At 39.9% G+C, this 26,896-nt stretch overlaps 1 protein-coding gene across 2 annotated transcripts; it reads left to right on the top strand.

Moving 5' to 3' along the window:
- Nucleotides 1-20,953: 20,953 nt before the first annotated feature.
- TCF21 (transcription factor 21) lies at nucleotides 20,954-25,005 on the top strand. 2 transcript variants are annotated; one of them, XM_027086057.1, is made up of 3 exons: nucleotides 20,954-21,713; nucleotides 23,488-23,585; nucleotides 23,723-25,005. In XM_027086057.1, exons 1-2 carry the CDS (start codon nucleotides 21,264-21,266, stop codon nucleotides 23,575-23,577), a joined length of 540 nt encoding a protein of 179 aa, XP_026941858.1. In that variant the 5' UTR covers nucleotides 20,954-21,263; the 3' UTR covers nucleotides 23,578-23,585; nucleotides 23,723-25,005. The 2 variants fall into 2 exon arrangements, with proteins under 2 accessions (XP_026941858.1, XP_026941857.1); XM_027086056.1 differs by having other exon boundaries at nucleotides 20,972-21,713; nucleotides 23,488-24,051.
- The last annotated feature ends 1,891 nt before the right edge of the window (nucleotides 25,006-26,896 follow it).

The following is a 26,896-nucleotide window of genomic DNA, read 5'->3' as shown; positions in this document are numbered from 1 at the left end:
AGGGAGATGATGACATCCACCTAAAAATGTTATTATGAGGATTTAACTTGATGACACACGTCAAGCACTGAACCCTCCTGGTACACAGTAGTTCTTTCCCTTCGAATCAGAAGTCTCTCAAATTATTACCACATTTGCTTTTAATAAACAGGTAATTCCTAAGAGTAAATCAGCCAGTCCCTCACACTTTAGTGCAAATTATTTACTGCCTTTTAAATAAAAATATCACTTTTGGAGGCTAATATTGATGAAATGAGTTTGTAATCTTGTAAATTCTTAATAATGAATGCAGAAAGAATTATTACAAAGGGTATATAAACCTGTATTTCTATAAAACTACCAAATGCATTGAAGGAATGTAAAACACAATACTGTCACAGTGAAATTTGGTCTTTTAAAAGGCGCAGGACATTGATTTTTCTAATATATTTCTTTGCTTTGAACTTCTTTAAATGTCATATGGGAGAAAGGTACTCTTATAACTGTATAACACAGCTTAAAAGTTTCATCAAAATTATAACAATGAGGGCTTCCCTGGTGGCGCAGTGGTTAAGAATCCGCCTGCCAATTCAGAGGACACGGGTTCGAGCCCTGGTCTGGGAAGATCCCACATGCTGCGGAGCAACTAGCCCCGTGAGTCACAATTACTGAGCCTGCGCGTCTGGAGCCTGTGCTCTGCAACGGGAGAGGTCGCAATAGTGAGAGGCCCGCGCACCGCGATGAGGAGTGGCCCCCACTTGCCGCAACTAGAGAAAGCCCATGCACAGAAACGAAGACCCAACACAGCCAAAAATAAATAAATAAATAAAATTTAAAAAAAAAATTATAACAATGATACAGTTCTAATTGTGTTATAAAGATCTTAAGAGCTCAAATATTTTAACTGCCTTGAAATTGTTGTGTTAGTCAATGCTTATTAAAATGCATAAATTAAAGCCATGGCTTTATAGTCATTTTGTTATACAAAGATTTTCATGGTACGTGGGTTTGCTCAAACACGCAGCTTACAATTCACTAAAAGTTCACATTGCAGACTATAATTATTAATTTCTCTAGAAACTTTAGGTTAAGATATACACCTAAATGATCAAAGAAGTAGCATGCTTTACTTAGAGAAAGGGGAAGAAAAAGAACCGTAACTTGGAGCATATAAGAAACACAAGATAGAATATGTAATAGCAAGAGGTCATGCTCATAGAGAATTTAGGATGTGCTAATTTCTGTGTGTGTATGTGTGTGTGTAATCTCACTTAGTCCTCTTAACCACCCTATGAAACTAAAAGAGGTTAATCATGCCCAAGCTCATACAGCCAGAGAGAAGCACAACTGGGAACGACCCGTCCATCTGGCTCCAAACCTGGCTGTGCTAGTCTGTCTCTCATAGGTACCCATTTCTCTCGAGCAGCCAGTTCGTGGAAAGAAGACAAGGGTCACAATACACTAAGGACCCCTTTCTGCTTCAGACCTGTCTATTTTGTGGTCAACAAACCAAACTCTTATATTTGGAGCACAGACCTAAATCTAAAAAACACCTTTAGTAGAAAAATGCCTTAGTTCAAAACATGTGTGAAACGAAAGGAAGAAAAAAGAAATCCAATATTGCACCTGCTGATTGCAGTTTGCAGCTACAGCCTGCTGCCCTAAGCAGTGGCTGTGGCTAACAAAGCACCTTGCATTCCAACCTGATGAATAAGATGGCGATAAAGATGAACAAGATAAAGTCCACAGGGCCTTGTATGTTACTTGACACATGGAAAGTTCTAATATATATTTGCAGACTGGAAAAAGGAGCCTGAGGGTTGGACAACAAGAATGGGTTGTTACAGGTGTTGATAGCATTATTTTACCTATTTAAGAAGAGTCCTTCTGAAACAGGGATAATCCCTGTTGTTTGTACGTTGTATTTGCTCAGTTTATTGATTTTACAATTTTATTAAAAGCAAAGATTATTATACAACTAATAAATCAAAAGCTATAACTTAACAAAGTAATTCAACCATTTCAGTAATGATTTCAAATTTACTTAATCAAAATTCTCATTTAATTGAAATCACAAAGCTAATACATTAGATATATTTAAACACTTCGAAGAACTCACACAGATGATCACAATGATTATAAAACTTCCTATTATACTTAAGTGGATTAAAATGTATTAATACCTTGAATTTAAATTTGCTCCTTCATCTTCCCTATACTTACTCACATTTAAAAAATAATTTTCCAAGTTCTAGACAGATGATATTCAAAATATTTAACAACCTGTACTGCTAACTAAGGAGAATTGGGTGCCTGTAGTACTAAAGCGAGCTCCTAAGTGCCCCTACTTTCCTGGCCTTTCAGTCGTCCCAGGCATAAACCCTTTTAGATAAAGCCGGGGAGATCTGTGGAAGTACAAGGCAGGATTGAGGAGGCAGGTGACAAGACTGGAGTATTTACTGACCTGAATGGAAGTATTGAATTTTAACCAATGGCATGGCCATCTTTGTACTTACCAACTGAATGTCAACACTTCTTACAATAATATTACAAGACTCAGAAAAGAAAGGCTATTTTTTCAGACCAGCCAAGGTTAATCTGGATTGTTGACCAACTGACCAATTGTATGGGGCACAGTGTCTGCTCACACCATCTACAATGACTTGAACCATAACCAGAGATATCTGATTGGGCCCCTTTTGATGGCTGGATTTTAACCACCATAATTTTTCAAAGAATACAAGGCTCTGACAAACAATTTTTGATATCTCACAACTTTAGTTATTTTCTCTATTTGATGCTTTTTTTAAGGTTTTCTTTATCATCATTGTAAAAATGTATTTTCATCTTGCATAACTTGTGCCTGGGCTGGTTTGATAAGGCTGGAAGCCTCTGAAAAATCTGGTTCACTGTAATCCCAATTATTCCTTCTTATCAGTAATCAGTGTGACACGAGAAGTTAGTTTGAAGGAGAAAGTAAAGAGTTTAGTTTTGGACGTGCTGCCTGCAAGATATATTCATATGGAAATGACCAGGAGGCATATGAAAATTCATTCCTAGCCTTCAGGAATTAAATCCAGAGTAAAGACTTAGTTGGAGAACTGTGTAGGGAAATGGTAATAAAGAGTTGAAAATGGATGTGATCATTCAATGTAAAAGGAATGAGAAAACCAGCAACAGAAATTTGAGAAATGTCCATATTTAAGTGATTTGTGTAAGAAGACAGTGAAAATAAAACAAATGATCAAACATAAATATAAAGTACATAGTGTCACAGGATCCAAAAAAAGGGAAAGTAATTTTAATATATACAGAGAAAGTGACGTAGCCTTGCTTGAAATAACAACAACAAAATGTTAATAACCTAAATGGATCAGTCAGTAAATAATTAAATTATGGTTCAGTAATACCATAGACTATTACACAACCATCAGAATGAGGTAAATCTATGCTTGCTACCATGGAAAGATTCCCAAGTCATATTGTTAAATTTACAAGTAAATCACAGAAATATATATATATACATATATATTTATATATTATGATTTATGTATATTATGATTCCAAATAATGTAAGAGAAAAATGAAAAGCATTGCATAATACAAATGTAGGATCTATATATATATTCTTGCACATATGTATAAATCTGGAGCTATCTATCGATCGATTGATTGATAGATATACATAGAATATAGTACTTGTAGGATTTTCAGGTTGATCACCACACTGAAAAAGAGGGCTTGAGGAAAGTCTGAAGTAGTACTTTCTTATTTTGATTAAGATACTTCTGCTTTGTTTGAAGCTTTGCAATAAAACTATACTTATGCACTACTTGGGTAAATGGTAATAAACTATATGTAATTTTTATAATAAACCAACAATAAGCCAGCAACCAATGCTGCAGGAAGAAACCAAAGAGAATGGAAACGAAGGGAAAGGTCATTGTTTTATGACTAGCAATTTGATGGTGGCCTAAAAAGAGCAAGTTCAGAATACTGGTAAGGAAAGAATCCTGATTACAAGGGTGAGAAGAGGTGAAAGGGGTTGGAGGGGGAGTTACAGATATGACCTATTCAAGATTTTTATCTGTGCCTTGGGGAAAGACTAAAGAAAACTGGTAACCAGAGACTTTCTCAGGATTAAATTTGGGAGATATTCAGTGAGCCCGTCAGAGCTGTTGAGTTGCCATGAGACCTTTTGCTGGAGCTCGGGAGAAGATCATTCCCTCTTTTTTTTTTTCCCCACTGAGGTTATACATGGGAGGAGGTGTAACTAGACCTTCAGCCAGCAATTCTGATTCCATCTGGAGTCTGATAAAGAAATCAACCTAGCAGAAGGCAGCAGAGAAACATGGGCTGAATTCTAATGATGAAATTAGGCACTAATCCTCAATATGCTGAACCATCTATATCCTTGGACTTTTCACCTGTAAGAACCAATAAATTTCCCTTTGCTTTTTAAATCATGATGGGTTTTCTGTCACTTGACACAGAACCCACATAAAGGCTTATTTTTATTTGGGACTCTATCTAAATAAGTTATGAAAGGACATCTTAAATTGAATTTCACAAATAACCAAAAGAATTTAGTATGGCCATTAATTTCAGCATCTGTCCTATAGCTCTTACCAGAACAGCTTGCTAACCAACACTGTAATAACATTGGGTGGTTTGGATTTCACCTCCTCTCCTTTCCTTTCCCTCCTCTCTAATGGAGCTGCTTAATGAGTAGTGAAAAGTCCCAAAAGGTGAATGCGAAAGAGAAGAGGATAATCAATCCCAAAGGCAGTGAACTCCAAAGATATTCAGTCGGTAAAAAATTGTTTGGCCTCACTGAAGTTACCACCTTCAACAGCTAGTTCTTCCTGGCATACTGATGGAGAGTGGCTAGTAGATTTTCTTTTGAGGGTAATATTTGAAATATTTAATGCTATTAAAGAATGGCTTTCTTAGAAATATAAATCTGTTTCTGTGTTACTTGAGAAGACATAATAAGTTAATGAACTTCATAAAACTTAGGGGGTTGTATCCAGTTTATTTCATGGTTATATCATACAATGATATAATTGTACAATATTTGATCCATGCAAAAGAAATTTGTGCAGTACATATGTAAGTTATGAAACATAGTAATAAAAAACATTACTATAGTAATGAATGCTCGTCCCCCCCAAAAAAATTCATATGTTGAAAGCTAATCCCCAGTGTGATGGTATTTGGCAGTGAGGTTTTGGGAGATGATTTGGTCATGAGGGCAGAACTCTCATGAATGGGATTAGTGGTCTTATAAAAAAGACCCTGCAGAGTTTCTTAGCCCCTTCTACCATGTGAGGACACAGTGCAAACATGGCACCAGGAAGCAGGCTCTCACCAGCCTCAGAATCTGCCAGTGCCTTATCTTGGACTTCCCAAACTCCAGAACTGTGAGAAGTAAATTTCTCTTGTTTATAAGCCGCAAATTCTATAGTATTGTGTTATAGCTGACCAAATGGAGTAAGACAAACACCTAGTACCACTATTCAACATAAAAACTAGAACACTGCCAACACCAGTGAATTTACTTTTGCGTTCCGCCAGTCACATCCCTTTACTAACCCTAGGTAAAATCAGTATTCTGAATTTTGTGTTCAACCTCCCTTTATGTTTCTTATAATTTATTAAATATGTATATATTATATAATATTTTCTATAATGTATATATATCCCTATACAATCATAGTGTATGTAGTCTTCTATGGTTTGATTTTTCATTCAACATTGTTTCATCCATAATGTTGAGTGTAACTGTAGTTCACGTAATTTTCCCTGCTGTATAATAGTAAGCATTTGTTTTCCGTATTGTTATTCAGTTTTTTCCTCTTTGTTCAAACCTAATGTAACCTGGGAGCCTGGGAGTGGAATATATCCCAGCCAGTGTCTGTGTAAATAGGAACATAGTTTCTCTCTCAGGAGTTATTTATATAGAGAAAAAGCTGCTGATTCTCTCCATTACAGCCTTCCTAGAACAAACTGAGTGTTATCTTCATAAGAAACCTGAGTAAAAACTATGAGGAACTAGTCATCATACTCCATTATGGTTTTCAAAAGTGAAAGGAAAGTACTTACCTTGTTGCTTCTCTTTAAAACACCGAACATATATTTGTTAATACTAAAGTCAAAGTTATGCCCCTTGATTGGGTCTGTGTTTCCATGCTATGCCGAATACCCAGTTAAAAAGTAAAATGCAAGAATATCATTCACCAATTAAAAGGAATAAAACGCTAATACATGCTATATTTTGGATGAACCTCAAAAACGTTATGCTAAGTGAAATAAGGAAGATGCAAAAGATCACATAATGTTTGATTTATATCACTTATGGTTTATACAACATGTCTAGAAAAGGCAAATTTATAGACATAGAAAGCAGATCAGTGAGTGCCTGGGGCTGGGGGCAGGAGTGAGGAGTAACTGCAACTGGGCAAGAGGGAGCTTCTTGGAGTGACAGAAATGGGCTAAAGTTAGATTGTGACAATAGTGATGGCTGTATACCTCTATAAATTTACTAAAATCACTGAATCACAAGGGTGAAGTTTGTGGTATATAAATTATACTTCAATAAAGCTGCTGAAAATTAGAGTGCTGTCATAATATCTCTAAAGTACTAAATCTAATTCTTTGTTGTTGTTTGATTTCACTTAATTAATGCAATCTATAAATTATTTGGGCTTTTGAAGAAGCAGCTTCAGTCTGTTAAATTTTAACATTTACATGGACTGTTTAACTAGCCCATTTTATTTTATTTATTTTTAAGATCTTTTTGATGTGGACCATTTTTAAAGTCTTTATTGAATTTGTTACAAATTGTTTCCGTTTTATGTTTTGGTTTTTTGGCCACAAGGCATGTGGGATCTTAGCTCCCCAACCAGGGATTGAACCCACACCCTCTGCATTGGAAGGTGAAGTCTTAACCACTAGACCACCAGGGAAGTCCCTTAACTAGCCCATTTTAAAGTAAAGCTAGAATGGGAGAGGTCCAGCAACTTGAAAAGGCCTGTTATTGAAGATGGCAACTGAGTAAGAATGAGTTGGATTACTTGCTAAGGGGCCTAAAATATGACATTGGGAAGATAATTACCCCTCCACATACAAGTAGAGAAATCTTAAAACAGCAGCAGTTTCCCAAGGGATCCTATGTCATGATGAGGAGGGATTACAGGAAACTTCTACTAACACTTTATTTTCCTTCCTGGAGCGCCCGGAGAGGTTTCAGTAACTCGGTGGACAGGTCAATGGCTACTTACACTATAGAGTTACCCACAGCCCTCATGATAACTTATGCCTTGCCTACTCCTTTAAAAACCCTCTTTCTTTTTGTCAGAGGCATTTAAGTTTTGTGTTTCCACAAGTTTGCAACTCTCAGTTGAGTTTGGTTTGTGACCTGGTAGTTGTTCATTGAAATAGGACATCACACCAAACATGCCTTGAAAGGAAAACAACTATAGAAAGCCAGGAATAAAAGGATGAGTTGGCCAAATCGATCCCACTCTTTTGGATATAATTTTAAATGAAACAGCATTTTTATCACAAAATGGACAGACCTAAAGCTAAAATATAAGAAAAGAAAGCTAAAATATTCAAGGTTTTTAAAAAATTTATAATTATGTTTGTGAAGCAGAGAAGGAAAGCAATTGGTTAGATAATTTAAGCGTTTTCCCGAAATACCAGTTTTGTCTCAGTTATCTTGATATTTCAGGAGAAAAATATTGGCATGGATTGTGCTAAAGATGAAAATTCTTCTAATTGTTTTGCGTATGTACAAACAATGTAAGTGAAGTATAGTAGTGTAGAGTTTAACATTCTAGGAGCAAGCAGTCAAAAAAAGACATTATCACTCTCAACATTTTCCTTGTAGAGAAAATTGTGAGATTACAGAGCACGTAGCCATCTGACAAATAGCCATCAGCCTAGTTTGCATGACATTTTTCTTTTACGTTATTAAAAAAAAGAATCTAATCTCAACAGGTTTGAGTTTCTATGGCACCAAATTCTTTTTAAATAGACATCAGTTACTTGATTTAAAAATTCATGAGCTCTCTAGGATTTGAGAAAGAATGTTTTATTCTTACATGTCATTTATTTTCCATAGTGAAAGATATAATAATATCTACAGGGGCTTTAAGATAATATTATTCTTTAACTAGTTTCACTTGGTATGTGTCAATACCACTGCTAGTATCAAAGATGGAAGTCTAATACAACGTGAGTTGTTTTTATATGCCAATGTTTTATCTTAAAACACACACACGTACATCTGAACCACATTACTAAATAATTTAGAGATGATAGCGCACCTAGAAAATTCCTCAGGAAAGTCACTCTTAAACATTACTCCCACTGATTCAGTGGATTTCTATGTTAGTATAAGTTGCTGTTTAAGATCTAAATCAGTTCTCATATCTCACCAATGAACCCATAATAAAGAGAGAACTGTGGAAGAAAAGGGTTTGCTTGCCATCCATACCCTATATTCAACCCATCTAGGTCATGTGCTGAAATTATATTTTTCCAAAAGAGTGCAAAGCATTAAAATATACATTCAAAGAAGCCAGACAGCTCATTGTATGATGGCCCCATGCCCTATCTAGACCTCTCAAGGCATTCCATAATTCTTACAAACCTGCAGTGCAAACAAAGGACATTTGTCCAATAATACCTCCACAAGGAAAGAATAGAAACATACTTTTATTTCCATATTAAAATTGTAGAAAGCAGTCACAAAGGTTACTGCCACTAGAATCTGATCAAAATCATTACTAAATAATAATTTTAACAGATTATCATAAATGTCATAATTAAAGGTAAATACCAGAAGAAATATCTGCTCCCTTACTTTCAGACAATCCTTAAATTAATGTTTTGAAAACTTTTATTTTAGCAATGGAAACCTGGACTCAAAAACACCCTTCTCTCATTTGTAATTGTAACTATTTGATTTACTTATTTTCAGTTTTACAATAACTGATGCTTTTTAAAGAACAGATGCTCTTTCTTTTCTTAATGTGTATTTGTCAATGTTAAGAAGAAAATGTTGTGTACTCCAAAAGTTTGCTACATCATGACAAAGAAGAGAAATTCAGGGTTAACTCTCTGCTGTTGAGTGGTGAATTGAGTGTGAGGGCAGAGACGGGACAGAATAGTCCTTGAGTAGGCAAAGCAGCTGGCTGGAGAGGACACAGGCCCTCACTGACTCTCACCTCCACCAAACATCCCAACAATAGGGACACTTCCCTGTGCCCAGAACAAATTCTCATTAGTTGTATCAGATTCATGTCATCTTTTAAATTGAAGATTTATTTTAAAATCTTTAAAGGAGCGTATACATCTGACCTTTCAGGGTATGTGTAGAAGTAACAACACAAATCAAAACAACCCAAAGGAAAAAAGACATCTGTTTGATCAAGCATCTCTGTCTTCCACAGTGAGAAATATTATCATAAATAAGAAAAAAAAAAAAGAAATACCCCCTAATTTGCATAATTTAAGTAATGTTCTAAGGCTAACTCTTTACTGTTTGGGAAGTCTATGAGGCATTTGGTCCGATAGATAGAAGTCCACAAGGAATGGGAAGTGGCATTACATTTATTGTAAGATTATCCAGCATCAGATATTGACTTCGAACACATTTTAAAGAAAGGCAATTAAAGGGGGATCTAAGAATGCAAAATAATTGGAATCAAGTAGAGTTACTTGGTAGAAATAAAATTTGAAAGTGAAACACTTAAGCCTTTCATGCTTTTCTTAACATTACAGTAGACGATAATTTTTTAAAATTTCTCCTATTAAAGGCAAAATGATGAACAATACATTCAATAATTGGTTCAGTTCTTAGATGATTTTTTAAGACTCGATCTTCTGTAAGACTTAAAATGTATATAAATATGAATACATATATGAAAATAAAAATTAAAAAGTATGTGTTTGAGTAACACTAAAATAGAGGTTTCATGATTCCGTTACTAGTCTCCATTTAATGAGAAATCATATGTATATATATTATTGGAGAGGCATGATGATTTTTTCCTCCTGTTCTAAAAGTTTAAAACCTTTATTCCACAGTGTCCTTTTAAAAAGCATTTGTGTGTATGTGTTTGGTTGGTTTGTTGATTGGGGGTTTCCCCACCATCACCAGAAGTAAAGGTTGGCACCATTTTCCATCTGTATAACGATCCAATGTAAGTTGAAATGTCTTCATGATGCAAACTGGTGACTATGTGCTTTAACCCATTTTAATTCTCTCACTCCATGGAAACCCAACCTGAGACTTTTGCTCATGGTTGTATGTAGTGTAAGTCACAAAGTAAAAATGGAGACATGTTGAATAGTGTCCCCCGCAAAATTCATGTGCCACTCAGAATCTCAGAATGTGACCTTATTTGGATATAAGATCTTTACAGATGTTAATTAAGGTAAGGATGGAAATGAGATCATACTGGATAAGGGTGGGCCCTAAATCCTATGAAACTATGCTTATAAAAGATGGGAAACAATACAGAAAGAGACACAGAGAGAAGCCCATGTAAAGATAAAGATGGAGATTGCAATAATGTGACTGAAAGCCAAGGAACATCTACGGTCACCAGAAGCTGGAAGAGGCAATGAAGGACACTTCTCTAGAGCCTGCAGACAAAGCATGACCCTGTGGACACCTTGATTTTGGACTTCTGGTCTTGAGAACTATGAGAGAGTAAATTTTCATTGTTTTAAGCCACCCAATTTGTGGTAATTTGTTACAGCAGCCCTAGGAAATTAATACAAGACTTGTGCTTTAAAATCTCTAAGTTCATTCTTTAGTTATGAATTCAAAAGACAGGGGCTATTCAAGGTGTTGGCCTTTCTTAATAAGAATGAAATTTGAGGCCAGGATTATAGGATGTGGCCATGTTGGCTTTCAGTTAGAATAAATTTTTTTTACTGAGATCTAATTTTCAAAGTTTGTAATAGAATTGCCAAAGAATAGGCAGCAGATCATCTTCACTGTGAATAGTCCATTTTCTTTTCTAAGAAACTCAAGCAATTATTTAAAATTAGATCTATGCCAAGGCAAAGAGGAAATCATTTATTAATAGAATTCCATCACAAAAAAGTCAAAACAGATGATAACGCAGCATCAATTTTAAAATAAGTATCCCAAATAAATATAGTTGTGTCTGCAACTATTATATATAAATATAGTTGTGTCTGTTAATCTTTGGCAACAACTTTTATATCAAAAGTGTAGTTACTTTCATGATAAAGAAAGTTGTGATTTTTACCTATAGAGTCAAACACCTGGTGATTTCTGTGACCTACTATGAGGCCTTTGCAAAACATGCTATATCATTATTCCACCATGGTCTAGACTTCCTAAATTTAATTTTGGGGAAAAAAGAATGATTGCTAATAAAGCAATCATTTAAATCACCAGAAAGTGAAGGGAAAGACTAAAGTAGTTATAGCTTAATACTGAATAGAGTTTTAATTTTGAGATTGCCAACATAAACTGCTTTTCATCCAAAATAATAGAATTCTAGATTTTATTGAAATTACTCCTGTCCTCCCCACATGTTTTTAGGGCTTAGTTGTTAAAAAGGGATTTCTTTGTTGTTGTTCTACGACTGTTGAAAGTCGTATCTTTTATAATCTTACCCCTAGCCTAAAGTGAAAATGGGGGGAAAAAATGGAATGCAACTATTGAAAAGGGCCATAGAAATAACTGTCATAGCAACAACCACCATCACAACAACAACCATTATTTATAAGTGTTTATCATATGTTAAGCACTAAACTAAGTCATTTTACATGTACCATCTCAATTAATACACCCTAAACACTATGGGACCCATCCCTGCTGTCATCAGGTTAAATAGGAGGACTCTGAGACCCAGTGAAGTTAAATTAAGGGACTTGTCCAAGTTCACACAACTAACTGGTTGTATAAGCAGAACTTAGACCCAGTCCCTTAGTGTCGTACTTGCCACAATAACTTAAGAGAAAAACATGAACAAAAATCATAATTCTATTAAGAACATTCACATTTTATAATTTAACAGGATGTGAGCATTACACTATACATCCAACATTTAGTTCACTCTTCTGCCCAAATTCATTTGAGAAGTGTTATACCCTACCCTTCCTGGGTAGATTGTCTCACTGTGGTCAGTTCTGGAATTGAGTTAAAAGAAAAAAGAACTTATTCATGTGAGGGGCAGTTTAGTATTTGCCTAAAATTCTGGCTGAAAATAATACTGGCTTTATCTAAAATATGTCACAGTGACCAGTTAAAAAAAACCCAGTACAGTCAATCAACTGTTTGTTTTGTCTATTGAGTAACCCCCAAAAACACATTTAGCAAATTTCAGTACTGAATTGATCTAACCCATGTCTGTTTCTGTGTGGGAGCTATGTGGTATACTCAAATGCAATGGATGAAGAATTCCTAAATTCTTCTACTAATGGGTTCTTTAGAATTGATTTAGAGCTTCTAACTAAAGAATGGTCCTCCTTTCTCTAGGAGGATTGCCCTTTGTAAATTTTAAGAATAAGTATCAGATGACCCTTCTTGTCATAGACCATGGATTTAAAGCTCTTCATCCTAATGATTCCTCAGAAAAAGAAAACAAAGACAAACAAAGCCTGAGGTGTGCTGTTCTTATTGTTGTAATTGTGGTTGGTATAACAACATTGGATGCAGTAAACCCTCAAATGACAGAAGAGTCCAAGGCATATCCTGAGTAGATTGAAAGTTGGAAATAATAATAAATAAAAAAAACCATTTTCCAGTTGTAATTTCCAAAGATAACTGCTATGGGCTGATTTGTGTCCTCCCTGCCCCCAAATTCATGTCAAATTTGTAACTGTAACTGTATTTGGAGATAGGGCTTTTAGGAGTTAATTAAGGTTAGGTGAGGTCGTAAAGGTGGGGTCCAACAGCATCGGTGGACTTATAAGAAAAGGAAGAGAGAGAGACCACTCTCTTTCTCTCCCTCCTCAAAAGTACTCAGAAGGAAAACCATGTGAGGACACGGCAAGAAGGTGGCCACTTGCAAGCCAGGAAGAGAGTTCTCGCCAGAAACCAACCAGGCTGGTACCAGGATCGCTGACTTCCAGCGTCCAGAACAGTGAGAAAATAAATGTTTGTTGTTTAAGCCACCCAGTCTATGGTATTTTGCTGACTAAGATGATAAACTATTAGCAAACCTTAAAAATATGTCAGAAAAGTAAAAAAATTTTAAGAAGCTTTCCACTTGCTCTAACCCCTTATAAATTTACCTGCTGCGTGATCAGATTGATAGAAATTAAACAAGCAATTTACAGGGTTTCAGTTAGGGCCAATAGTAGGTAGTAAACAGCCTTAACAACCTGCACATTTTTTCTGGCCATTTCTCAAAAGCAGTAACTTTAAAAAGTTATTTTACTGAGAGTAAGTTAACGACAACATTTGCTGGAACGGCTCATATTGATGAGTTTTCTCAGATGAGTAGTCAGAGGTAGATTGTTAAATATTTTTCAACTAATTCTGAGATCCAAATAAGAAGTGAAGCCCACTGGTACTTTGAACAAATTATAAACTTCATAGAGAACTTGTGATCTGCCTTTTCTATCAGAATCAAACAAAATATTCTACTCTAGCTGTGGTTAACTTGATCCTTTATGCTACAAATACACTGGCAGAAAATAAATTGGCTCCCCTTGTTTCTACTAATGGATTCCCCTTATATTCAGAGACTATATTTCCAAAATTTCCTTGTACTAAAGAGGCTAATAGAATGGAAGCAGAAGTGATATGTATAACTTCTAGATCCCATTATTATAAAGAACCTGCTCGCCCTCTACCCTCTTTTTCCTCCCTCCTGAGGGCTGGTGAGGGTAAACTGACTTTACCTATGTATATGAAGTCATCCAGCTCCCAAAGGATTACAGAGTAACAAGACAGAAGGAACCTGGGTGCCTGGGTATCTTTGTGAAGTAGAGTCACCCATCCTGGACCACCTGCCAAGGTCTACACTATAAGGAAGAGAGAAGTAAATCTGTGACTTGTCTGAGCCACTGTACGTTGGAGTTGTGTTTAGTCCTCTAAATAATGTGCATATCTTACAGTTTACAGTGTGCCTTCCATATGCTATGTTCTAGAACATCCATCCATTCATTCAACAACTACTTTTTAAGTACATCTTATGTGTTAGCTCTACTCTAGGCTCTAAGCACACAACTAAGCCAAGCACACAAAGTCCCTGAACTCAGGAAAACTTTCATTACAGTGATGGGGGAACAAAGTAAATACAAATAAACACAATAATTTCAAAACAGTAACAGTTGTTTAAAGTGAAGGCTCTACACTCAGATTGGCCCATGTTTAAACCCAGATTTTGCCATTTATCCCCTGTAGTGGCCAGCCTCCAAGAATGACCCCCCCCAAACAGAAATATGCACACTGAACCACACCTCCTCTTTTATAGACCCCTCCCCTTGAATCTGAGCAGGTTCCATGACTCACTTTTGACCAATAGAATGAGGCCAAAGTGATGCTGTGTGTCTTCCAAGGTTAGGTCATAGAAGACTTTCAGCTTCCACCTGGATCTTATGGAATGCTCACCCAGAAAGGGGTCAGCTGTCATGTAACAAGATCAACTGCCTGAGACTGCCAGGCTGAGGAAGCCATGTGGAGAGGCTGTACAGAGAGAGATGCCCGGCCCGACCAACCCTAGCTGTTCTGCCCATGCCAGTGTGTGAATGAAGAAGTCATCTTTGATGTTCAGCCTAATCAAGCCTTCAGCTGACTCAGCTGCCTTCTGACTGCAACAGCATGAGAGACCCCAAGTGAGAACCAGCCAGCTGAGCCCAAGCAACCACAGAACCAAGAGAAATGACACTAACTTAAGCCACCAATTTGGGTTATAACACAGCAGGAGCCAACTGGATCACCAGCTTCATGAATTAAGCACATTTCTTACTCTCTCTGTGCCTCCACTTTATCACCTCCAAGGTTCCTATCTCATAAGGTTGCTACTAGAACTAAGTGAGTTAATCTGGAAAGTGCTTACAACAGTGCCTGGTTTGTGGTAAACATTTAGTAAATGTTGGCTATTATTATTTATGATCAATAAATAAAATAGGATGATGGGACAGAAATATTCATAGTGGATGCTCAGGAAGTTCTTACCTAGAAGATGACCCTTGAACTTAGACCTGAAAAATAAGGACTCCACCATGCAGAGAGCCGGAGAGGAGCCTCCAAACAGAGAGAGGAGTGAGGACAAAGATCCTGGGGTGGCAATGATACAGTGTTTTTGAGAGATACAGACATGGCCAGTGTGATTGGAGGGTGGTGAGCCAAACAGAATCATGTAAGCCATGATAAGGAATTTGGATTTTGTATTAAACACAATAGAAAGCTTTGAGGGATTTTAAGAAGAGGAATGTCTTGGATCACTCTGTTGGAAGACGATTTTAGAAAGGCAAGAATGGAAGCAGAAAGAGCATTTAGAAGACTTTTGTAGTCATCTTAGTAAAAGACTTTGGTGACTTGAACCAGTGTTTAGCAGGGGAGATGGAGAGAAGAGGGCAGATTTGAGGATGTGTTCATTGAATGAGTGGCCCTTGGGCTGCCCATCAGGTCCCCATGGTAGAAATGAGATTTATTTTAACAAGGCCACTTTGGAACTTACATTACTTTAACCCCTTAGACAGAGTTCAAATCATTATACCCCAGGACGGCTCGAGTTTGTCTCATTTTGGATAGTTCAGGGTTCAGTTGCTACAGATTCTTGTTACTAAATAGGGGATGATAGAATATAAGTGTTCTCACCCATTTCTTATTATTATTCAAACAGGAAAAGCAATTCAAAGCAATCTAGCTTAGTGGAAGGAGCATTACAAGGCAAATCAGGACACAGGTTCAAGTGGCAATACTGTAGCTGACCACTTACGTGAGCCTGCACAGAATTCTTGACCACTTAGGGGCCTTCTTGATTCTCAGCCCCTTCCAATTCTGAGAGTCTATCACTTTGGAGCTCTATTTTAAAATACTACATTACCTGGACATATTTTATGCTCATGAGGTCAGGAGTCACATTCTAAGTACTTTCTTGATGGTCCCAGGATCTAAACTCTATGACTCATGATTTTTGGCTCCTTGAGGCTAAAAGCACCTGCCACAAGGACGTAATTACAAGCAGATCATCACCAGAAAGAAGCTGTGATTTTATTTTTTGCCCATCTTATCCTAACCTGATAGGAAGGGGCCTGACAGTAAGTTGGCCTCTTTGTTTTATTGCCATCAATAGGCCATATTTAACATAAAATGCATTATAGGCATCTTTCAAATAATCCATAAAATTTATTATTTTTAGGAAAACTTGGGAGGTTTTGCTCAGTCTTTACACTAAGACACAGAAAAGTCATCACTCAAGCAAGTTTTTCTAAAACTTCATTGTTACGGGTGGAAAGCCTCTGGCACACATTTCTACTAGGATTTCCATTTCATAGACTCACAGACATAGAAATCAAACTTATGGTTACCAAAGGGGAAAGGGTGGGGAGGGATAAATTGGGAATTTGGAATTAACAGATACACACTACTATATATAAAATAAATAAGCAACAAGGACCTGCTGTATAGCACCGGGAACTATATTCAATATCTTGTAATGCCCTATAATAACCTAATATAACCTGTAATGGAAAATAATCTGGAAAAGAGATATATACTTGCTGTACACCTGAAACATTGTTAATCAACTATACTTCAACTAAAAATTGCAAATATAACTTTAAAAAAAAGATTTCTATTTCATATAGCAGCTCTTTCTTTAGTGGTGACAACAGAAAAGAGAGATTCTACATAAAATGGGAGAACGGAGGCGCAGAACCTTACACGGCACCTGACAGGAGAGTTGTTCAGTTTCTTCTCTCTTCTCTCCTAATATTGAGCAGGTCTAATAAAATATGCTAGTGTTAGAAGACTTAGGATGACATCAAACTCAATTTGTAAAAATTTCACTTCTCACTATCTGCCTGAGTTTCTTTCAGCTCACTTGCCCCTTAAGGTAAACTCTGTCTTTCACGTGCACAGGCCTTGTTGCTTTCAGAGTTACATTTTGGAGCATGTGGGATGCAAGGGTAACTCTTGGATCTGAAAACCATGAGTCTTTCTTTGGACTTTATTGTTGCTGTCTGCCAGCTTTAAATTTTAGTGCTGTAGCAGTGGATCTACAATTCATTGAATTAAATGAAAAGGAGGGGGACAGTAAGGTGAACACCAAGAGGACTTCTGAATACTGATCATAAATGGTGCCCCGTAGGAAAAGAATATGAAAAAGAATGTATATACGGTATATGTATAACCGAATCACTTTGTTTTACAGCAGAAATTAACACAACATTATAAATCAACTATATGTCAATAAAATAAATTTTTAAAAATGGTTCCAGGTAAAGATAATAGCATCACCATCACTGATGTCCTTACATAGCCACCAATCTCACTCACTGGTGCTGTATTCACTTCGGCTGCCAAAATATAAAAGGCCAGCATCATTATAATTTGAAATCAGTAAGGGGAGATCATGCTCACCTGACAAAATAAGTTAAAATTTAACAAAATACAGTCAAATTTCAATAGTCTTATAAGCTGAAGATGGAAAATAATCAATTAGCAGCAAAGGATACAGTGGCAATTATGTCCAATGGAGAAAGAGGTGTCAATTTGCATAGAAGGTCAGCACATCGTTGAAGTGGTGTTGGTTACCATCAAACAAAGAGAATAACACATTTGGAGGTGTTAATTAAAAGCGAAGAAAGAAAGACAGAATTGGCAGTTTCGCCAATTTGCCAGCCTGTGTGCCTCCTGGCCAACTAGTAGGGAGTATGAGAAAAGGACTAAAATTCGAGTTTAAAGACATACTTCCCTGCCCCCCGGAAAGAGAATGTGATGATGGTAGATGAAGTCAGTTCAAAAGAAGCCCTGATGTTTTTCTTCTCATAAAAAAGGAAGCAAATTATCCCATCCAAGTGCAACTGAATCAAATTTGAACTTCCTGAAAATTTATCAGTTGATAAACGAGGATTTACGTTCAAGGATACATTCCATGCCTAATCTTCATTTTACTACTTTTGGAGATAAATCTTCCTTAGCATTGAAATCTTTCAAAGATAGCCTTTCTTGCAGAACAAATTGTTAGAAGTGTGCAACAAATTGGCCAGATGTCGCTGAGGCATAAATTCTCTCTTAAAAGTAAGGTAAGAACTTTTAGTAACTACCTCATGCTCTCACACCACTAGTTTTCTACTTAGTTCTTTGAAACTGTAATGTTCAAAGGATTTCTCTTGTTATTGAAAGAGTTAATACAGTTTCTCAAAAATGCTTCTCTTCTCACAGAATTATAGTTTATATTTTGGGAGAATCTGGCACAGCTTAAGTTACAGCTTAACTGATTTTCTCAGTAGAATCCAACAATAAGTCATTTCCCCCACCCATCTGTCCCTAAGTGTTTATTAGTAGGGTAGACACAAAATGTCAAGAGGAAAAAGTATTATTCATCTTAATCTACTGTCTTCAAGACTGCACATCAGGTACCTAAATAACAACCTTCTTCATAGCTTGCTCCCAAACAGGTAGCTATCGCTTATAGGGTTTTTACAAATACCCCAAGTTCATTATCAACCCACTAGCCCTTCCCAGACTAACTGTATCACTGCAGGATAAGTGGACTTAATTCTTACTTATCTAAAAAATAATACTCATTGCAAGGCACAAAAAGCAGCTTGTGGCATGAAGCTAGTTTTGCTCCTTTCCAGAAATTGCTGTTTTTAAGTTTCAAACCTTAGAAAAATCAGAGAGCAGAAATCTATTCGGATGTATATATTACTATGATTGTTACTATCCCCCAAACAGCCTCAGCAGCTTACCAACTGAAGGGTAGCAGAAAATCAGACCTTCTCCCTCCAGTAAGAAAAGTACTCTAAGCAAAATCTTCCTAGCTTACTAGCCTGGTATGTGGTAAGGCCATAGTTCTGATTCTTAATTATCATCCCATTCCAGAGCCCAAATAAATAAATTACCTGTGGTTATTCCGCAGATATCTCAGTAGCTACACACACACACACACACACACACACACACATGTTTCACAAAGTATTGGCCAATGCCCACTTTCACATAGCTCTTTTAGTCTAAAAATAACTTAAACTTTCATGTCTTACCAAGACTGAGAAAAGGGAGGGAAAATCAAAGAAAACTAATTTGGGAATCAGAGGGGAAACATTTAACAGGACTGTTGGGTGTTCCCTTAATGCTGTCTTGAATCTCAGATTAAATTATTATACTTTCTGTGTTGTAGTGCTGGGTCATTTGTGCATGAGGACAAAGGCAACTTCAACTTGATATTTCTATCATCCCTGCTGTGTGAAGAGTCCTTTTCCTGGTTTATAACATCAATCACTCTCGCAATAAATCTTGGTAGTGGATATGGTCATTTAAATCTCCACCTGCACAAACAACAGAAAATAAGAGAGCCCATAAATCTCTACACCGGTGATTAACAAATTTTGGATCCTGGGCAAAGATATTATGGGGGCGGGGAGGGGTCTCACTAATTCATTAATAAAGACTGATTTGCTGACAATCTGTTTAGTTTACAGCATAGGGGGAAAGCAAACAAGACCCTGCTAACAAAACAAAATGTTAGAGGTTAGTGAATTCCCAGCTGAGCCCAGGATTAGAGATATGGTATCTTAACGTAGGAGAGGGGTGTAGATTCCGAGCCAAAAGCTCAGAATCCGCTCTTGCATTTTGCTCTAGCCCCTCACTGTCAATGCTTAATTGCAAGGAAATAAAACCTGGAGAACTAGTAAGAAATATTCATGCATTCTGTCTCTCTGATTTCATTTCATCGATGTCATTCAATCCCTTGGTTTCTGGTTCCCTTTGCTTTTCTACTTACTCCCCAGATTTTCTTCTTCTCCAGGAAAGATGGTCGGGGCTGGAGTTAGAGATGGAAAAAAGAACCTTCTGAACAGGACATTTTGCTTAACGTTTTGTAATGTCAGCTTTACATGCAGAACCGTGGTAGCCAAGAGGATGTAAGGAGAAGGCGAAGGCAGCAGGCAGCACTGGGAGGGAGGAAACCAGAAGTCCTGGGCAAGGTGATGTCTGAGAGCAACTAACATTCTTAAGACAATATTAACTGCATTTCTAGAAAGAAATTTAGGGGAAAGTTTTAATTTCATTAAGAAAAGGTTATAGGTTTTAGTTTCATTAAGAAAAGATTATCGACTAACAAAATGTTTTCCACACACCAGTATTACTCTATCTCATTTCCTCCACTCCCCCTAAACTGTGTGTGGTTGTGTGTGGGTGTGCAATGGTCATGTCTGTTCATGTACACACCGGCAGTTCCTTGATATCTTTAAAGTGACCAGGTGTAGATAGATTTTTTGGTACTTTCTCTGTCATCACCCTAATGATCCTAGAAAGCACTTATTGTCTTAATTCACCAGAGTTAAGGTGTGAAGATATCTTGGAAAAGCCACAGAGTCGTATAGGGTGTTGGCAGGAGGTGGTTGATCCCTGCCTGCATTTTAATTGGTGTTTTCTGGGGGGAAGCGGGGAGCCAGAGGATGCTAGTGAGATTTGTGGGTGGAAGGCCCAGAAACAGCAAAAGGATGTGGTCGTTTTCCTAAAGTTCTCAGTTTCAGGCAGCTATGACCTGTTAAGAAGGAAAGCGGGCCTTAGGAGATGGGCCCCCCCGGAGAAGGAGCTTCAGTAGGGCCCGCTCCTCCCCAGACCGGCCAAGAGTGGGAGAAGGTGACTGGTATTTGCGTCCTGCAATGGAGTTGATCCACATTGCAAGCTGGAAATCAGGGGCTGTGCGTGAGTTTCCCTCCGGTTGTGAAAGGGGTCTAAGAGAGTTGCTGGGGCCTCGCAGGCCCCTCCCCTGGGCTGCAAGGATCCGCCTCTATTCCCCAGATAAATTCCTAGTGTCCACCAAATTCCTCAGCGCTCTCTCACACTCCTCTACGGCCACGACTCCGGGGGTGGGGAAACAGCGTCGGCTTCCTGCCCGCAGAAGCCCTCGCGGCTCCTTCTCAAGACTGCGAAAGGGGAAAGGGGTGTGAGACCCAACCAGACCCGCAACTCCCGGCTCCCAAGCCGAGGTGGCTGCCCCACACTCCACGTTCGGGGGATCCATTGGTTTCGGGGTCTCTCTCCTCTCTTCCCTTTCTCGTCTCTCCCTTCCCTGTCTCTCTCATCCTCTCCCCCAAACATGTCCACCGGCTCCCTCAGCGATGTGGACGACCTTCAAGAGGTGGAGATGCTGGACTGCGACGGGCTGAAAATGGACTCGAACAAGGAGTTTGTGACTTCCAACGAGAGCACCGAGGAGAGCTCCAACTGCGAGACCGGCTCTCCCCAGAAGGGCCGCGGCGGCCTGGGCAAGAGGAGGAAGGCTCCCACCAAGAAGAGCCCCTTGAGCGGGGTCAGCCAGGAAGGGAAGCAGGTCCAGCGCAATGCGGCCAACGCGCGCGAGCGGGCCCGGATGCGGGTGCTGAGCAAGGCCTTCTCCAGGCTCAAGACCACGCTGCCCTGGGTGCCCCCGGACACCAAGCTCTCCAAGCTGGACACGCTTAGGCTGGCGTCCAGCTACATCGCCCACTTGAGGCAGATCCTGGCCAACGACAAGTACGAGAACGGTTATATTCACCCGGTCAACCTGGTAAGTTCTCCGGTGCGGCGGCGGCGTCCCGGGGAGGGGGGCGGGGGCGACCCAGCGCGGCTGCACTGGGTCCCCGGTGAGAGGGTGCGCGCCAGCCTGGGAGCCGCGCATCTTAGTCACCGCCAGCCAGCGTCTCTAGGGAACCGGTGCAGGCGATCCCCACACGGCCCTCACTCTCTGCCTTCCAAGCCGCGGGAATGCGTTGATTTATGCGAGTATTTGACGTGGCAGCCCAATTAGGAGTTTGCAGGCGTATCGAGCTGGCAAAGAGGAGGGATCCCGCCGCACTCGCGCCAGCGCCTTCAGGGCCGGTGCGGGACAGCGAACACGGACAAGATGCTGCGCGCTGAGGCGGCATTTTAGTAATACTTTTATTCTTTCAGCTGAAGAGTAGAACTTGATTCCCCGCCCCCTCTAATTCCTGTAAATAAGAACAGCCAACTCTGTTTCTTTCCCAAGGATATGTAGAACCTTTACATATGGACACATCATGCCCCCCCCATAATTGTCACATAAGTCCCCAACTGTTTAAATATTCTGCACTTCTCCTACAGATGGATTAACATTCTCGAATCCCAGAATTTCTAGCAAATACCAGCATAATCAGAACATTATCACGAGTATTAGTGTAATAAATAATATTAAAATAGGTCACTCTCCTTCAAGTTTAAGAACATGATACTTTTTATCTTAAAGAATAATGCTCATTGAGTCTAATATTTTTCTCAACCGCATTTTACTGTTTAAGAAGTATATTTTAATTCCTTTTTCGTTTGATTTAATTTTAAACCTTCCAGGGGCTAAAGAAAAACAAAAACTAACTACCACCTCTGTTTATATATGATAAGAAGGAGAGGTTTTCCTCTTAAAAGTCTTCTTATCGGTGGGCACTAGAGAGAGAGGTTTGAAGGTTTGAATTGTCTTCTCTCTGAATTGGTTTCAGGAATTGGGGGGGGGATGCAAAACCACATTTTGCTGTGAAAAATATTTTTCCTTCTAATTAAAAGTCAGGGTTTTTGAATGAGGAAACAGCTTTTTAAAATCTGGAACGAAAATGAAAGCAGTGCCTTCATTTACAACTGCTGCTGCCTTCATCTTTGAATAAGAAACTTAAGGGAGCTTTATTATACACAGAACGGGGAAGGGAAGAGAAAGCTATGCTTGCTCAGCCCAGTAGGAACACAATGTGAAAACACACGGCTATATTCTTTTATTAACATTATTTGTTTTTAAGAGCTGGCGATTAATTTAGAAACTGTGGTTAAAACCGGCGTTTGTGATGGAGGAAACTAAAGATAGAAGTAGGGAAATCCATAGGGGTGAAAAGAGAGGGCTGGGAAGCCTGACCAGCACGTCAGAAGAGGGCCAGCAGGGCGCTTCACCTTGAACCCGGCGCCCAGTGGCGCGAGGTCCTTCTCGGCTTCCCTGCTCCGGTTCACCCCAGCATCTGCCTCCGGGCTGTGGCAGGGCAGGAGCCACTTTGGGCTTTCCAAGGGTCTCCTCTCTTGGGTTTCACTTCAAACCCAGGGCGAGCCCCTCTTTGCTCTACCACCTCGAGCTGTGGCTTGGCGCCAACGCCGCTTTCTGCTTTACCCAGCCACAGGGCGCACTAGGTCACCGGGAAAACTGCAGAGATAACGGGCCTCTCCAACTCACTGCCTGCCCCCCACCGCGCCCTTTCCTTTGGGCGCCCTTTCCTTTGGTCTCGGGCTCCCGCCTCATCCCACCCCTCCTCCATGGCCACTTACCTCCTCCACCCTCTTCTCTCCTGCAGACGTGGCCCTTTATGGTGGCCGGGAAACCCGAGAGTGACCTGAAAGAAGTGGTGACCGCAAGCCGCTTATGTGGAACCACGGCGTCCTGACCTTGGAGGTGCGAGTCTGGGAAAGGCGCGCTCCCGGGGCGGGGGGGGGGGGGGGAGCGGGCCCCGGGAAGGCGACCCTTGCCCTCCCTGCTCTCTGTCTCTTCTTCCCCCTTGCAACTCTCCTCTCCCTTTCCCACCCCTCGAGAACACTTTACAGCGACGAGGAGATTCGTTTCCAAACCAGAGGACATCAATTGTACTTACAACGATTCCCATCTATTTAACTTTATTAACTTCTACCGTGAATGACTCTGCGAGCCTTGCTGGTCCAAGTGCAATATGTAATTATAAATATATAAATAGATAATAAGAGCCTATCAATGTGTATCTTTTGTACAATATGTTGTAAAATGTAGATCATAGAATAGCTGACTTTGACAGTCACATTTATAAAGTAATTCACTTAAAGATATATATTTTTTTCAAACAAGTTTTGCTACTTTCAAAAATAAATCTTTCTTTATATTGCTAAAAGCCCTGACATTTGGTGTGATTTTTTAAAATATATATTTGGAATAGAAAGATGGGGAACTATGGGGGAGCTATAAAATAAAAGTGGTTCTTTTGAATCTCAATCCAAACTTCTAGAGATAGTCAATGATTAAATACGATTTCCACTGTGAAGGTGCAGATCATATTTTGCACTGAAACCTCAAAAACAAACTAGTCCCTCAAGTTTGCACGTTACTTTTCAGACAACTAGAAATAATGTAACTGTAAACAAAGAAAGGGAAGGATTAAAGTTATTAACAGTTACACGATTCAAGAGAAAAACGCACCAGAAAAGAAAAATCTGATTTTCAGTTATTCCACAGTTTAATTGCTAACACGAGCAGGAAGGTAAACTCCACATTCTATAACTTTCCAGGCGCGTGCATGAACCCAAGCAACCCATAGCTGCAAAACAGTGAAGAAATACTGGGAGCGATGAAGAACATAAATGCCATACCTTTGGAATGTGTTTTACGATTTTCAAAGGGCTGCAACGTGTATTTTATATTTCTTATTAATAATTGATGATTACTTATAACAACGCGCATGCCTGCCTTTCGGTTACATTAGCCAGCGCGTTCAGCTCCTCTCCACGACTTCCGGTGGATTGGGTTTTAATTTAAACATCTTCCAGGCTACGGAACAGCTCGTTGGGGAAGATTAAGTTGAGATAAACAGAGAGGCGCGTCCGAGGAGCCTGGGACCGGGTTCCCTCTCTGCCCCAGCGCAGCCAGCGGCGGCCGATGCGCCAGATGCCACCGGGGCTGTTTAATGTTCGGGGTTATGACCGCAGTGTTTACAAGACGTCTTCGGTTATTTATACTGTTATTCCTCGCAGAGGGCCTTGAAACTTCCGCTTCATTTGCTCTTTCTTTTCGATTTTTTTTTTTTTTTTTTCCTTTTTCTCGGCTCAGTTAGGTACCTTGAGTAAGGGCTCCCCCGCTCTTGCACTTACCTTCAACCAACACCAAAGGCCGCTTAGGGGGTGGAGCCCTCAGCCTGGACAGCAGGGAAGGAGCCGGCGATGCTCTTGACCCGGGGAACCGCTGTGCCAGGAGGGATGTTCTCTGCCAGAGACAGTTACCACGTTACCAAGTCCACATCTCCATTCTCCAAGCGCTGGGAACGCGGGTGACTCTTCATCCACGTACCTGCCATTCGCACGTCGGAGGACCTCTCAGGGTGTCAGGCTTCCCTCCCAGCCCCTTAACCCCCTACCCGGACTTGACCCTCAAGAGAGCATTTTAAGCTCTGGCCACCTCCACCTTTCCCAAATTCGCTTCTACCAGAGCGATGGACCGTCTACCCTCACCTCACCGATCCACAGTTCAAGTCAGAGACGCGTCCCAACGTGATTCAGTTGTCTGCGTTTCACGTTCAGCAAATTTTCCAAGCTCCCACTCACGTTTTTACAATAAATACTCAAAATTCTGAGCACTCTACGCAGGCGGCCCCCTAGAGAAGAAATTTCTGCTTGCTCATTCTTTGGCGACCCCCAACAGCAAAACAATTTGTTAAAAAAGTCCTCATGCCTCCCACCGACAACTTGCAGTCTGTGCTTTCAGCGCAAGGCCGGAAGCTGTGCACGCGGGACGCGCAAGTTAAGCCCTAGTTTTGCGTCCAGTTCTTTCTTCAAAGTGTTTGGATTCTCAGTTCTCTCATCTCCAAAAGTGGGGATAAACGTGATTATAATGATAATAATAATCGTACTCATACATTTCCTCTTTCACCTCACAAAGACTTAGTGGTGCTCAAATGAAGTTATAGTTTTGCAACTGCTTTGTAATGGAAAAGATCCGTGCACATATTGGTCACTTGTACTAAGTGGCTGGCGGTGAGCTGCCTATACTAGACCCGACCAGACCTGAAAGTACTCAGACAGGAACCTCGAGAGCGTGCACAAGCTAGGGTCTTTTTATTGCAGGAACCAACACACCCCTTCAATGCAATGTGGAAGGTTACAACTTCTCTCTCTCTCTCTCTCTCTCACACACACACACACACACACACACACACACACACACACACACACCCCTTTACCCCTCTTCGATGTTCTCCCATTTTGTCCAGAGCTTTATACCAATGTGACGATTTCCTAGAAATCCAGAGTCCAGAAAAATTCACAGAACAAAGATAGGGAGTGGGACCAGCAAATATACGGGCTACACTGGTGCCTGGCTGTCTGGAAACCCTGAGCACAGGGGTCTCAGCCTTTGAGCCTGGGCACACTAGGGGACCCAAAGGTTGTCCACGGAAAGGAGCAAGCAACATGGTGGGAATGACAGGGTTGTGGCTACCACTAGCCCTGGCACAGGACCACCCCCCTCCACACACACATCCACAGTCTAAACATCTCTCCTTCCCATGGACCCTTCTCTTCTGCCAGGTCGTCAGTCCTCCTGCACCCACCATGCCCTACGTCCCAATGTCTGGTGCTCTTCTCAAGCCTGTCCCAGCGGGGTGTGACTTTGAGCCTACCGTGCCAGCACAGGTCCTTGGCATGTCTCGATTTTAAAGGAGGCAAGCGGTATCGGAAGGAGTGGGAGACCCCCTTTACCACAAGCCAGATAGTTAGGGGTGAGGGAGGTGTGACCTCTCAGTCATAAAAAATATCTTAGAAGGTGCTTTCTAAGATAGTCTAGAAGGAGAACAACCAAAGCAGGTTGTAGAAGCCTGGAAGGAAAATGACATATTTCAAATAAGCATGTCTGCGAGTTCTCAGGAGGAGGAGACAGATACTGAAAGTGGACTGAAGCTGGGGAAGTCCCTTCTCCTCCCTTTCTCTCTCTCTCTCTCTCTCTCTCTCTCTCTCTCTCTCTCTCTCTCT

Source organism: Aethalodelphis obliquidens, unplaced genomic scaffold, assembly GCF_003676395.1.
Source record: "Aethalodelphis obliquidens isolate GAN/ISIS:26980383/991018 unplaced genomic scaffold, ASM367639v1 scaffold3, whole genome shotgun sequence".
NCBI classification, from domain to species: domain Eukaryota; kingdom Metazoa; phylum Chordata; class Mammalia; order Artiodactyla; family Delphinidae; genus Aethalodelphis; species Aethalodelphis obliquidens.
The sequence above is the reverse complement of the archived record's forward strand: the minus strand, read 5'-3'. Positions and strand labels throughout refer to the sequence as shown.

Coding starts and splice junctions, on each gene's coding strand:
- TCF21 (XM_027086057.1), top strand. CDS start 21,264: ATGTCCACCGGCTCCCTCAGCGATGTGGACGACCTTCAAGAGGTGGAG. Junction 21,714..23,487: donor ATATTCACCCGGTCAACCTG/GTAAGTTCTCCG, acceptor TCTCTCCTGCAG/ACGTGGCCCTTTATGGTGGC.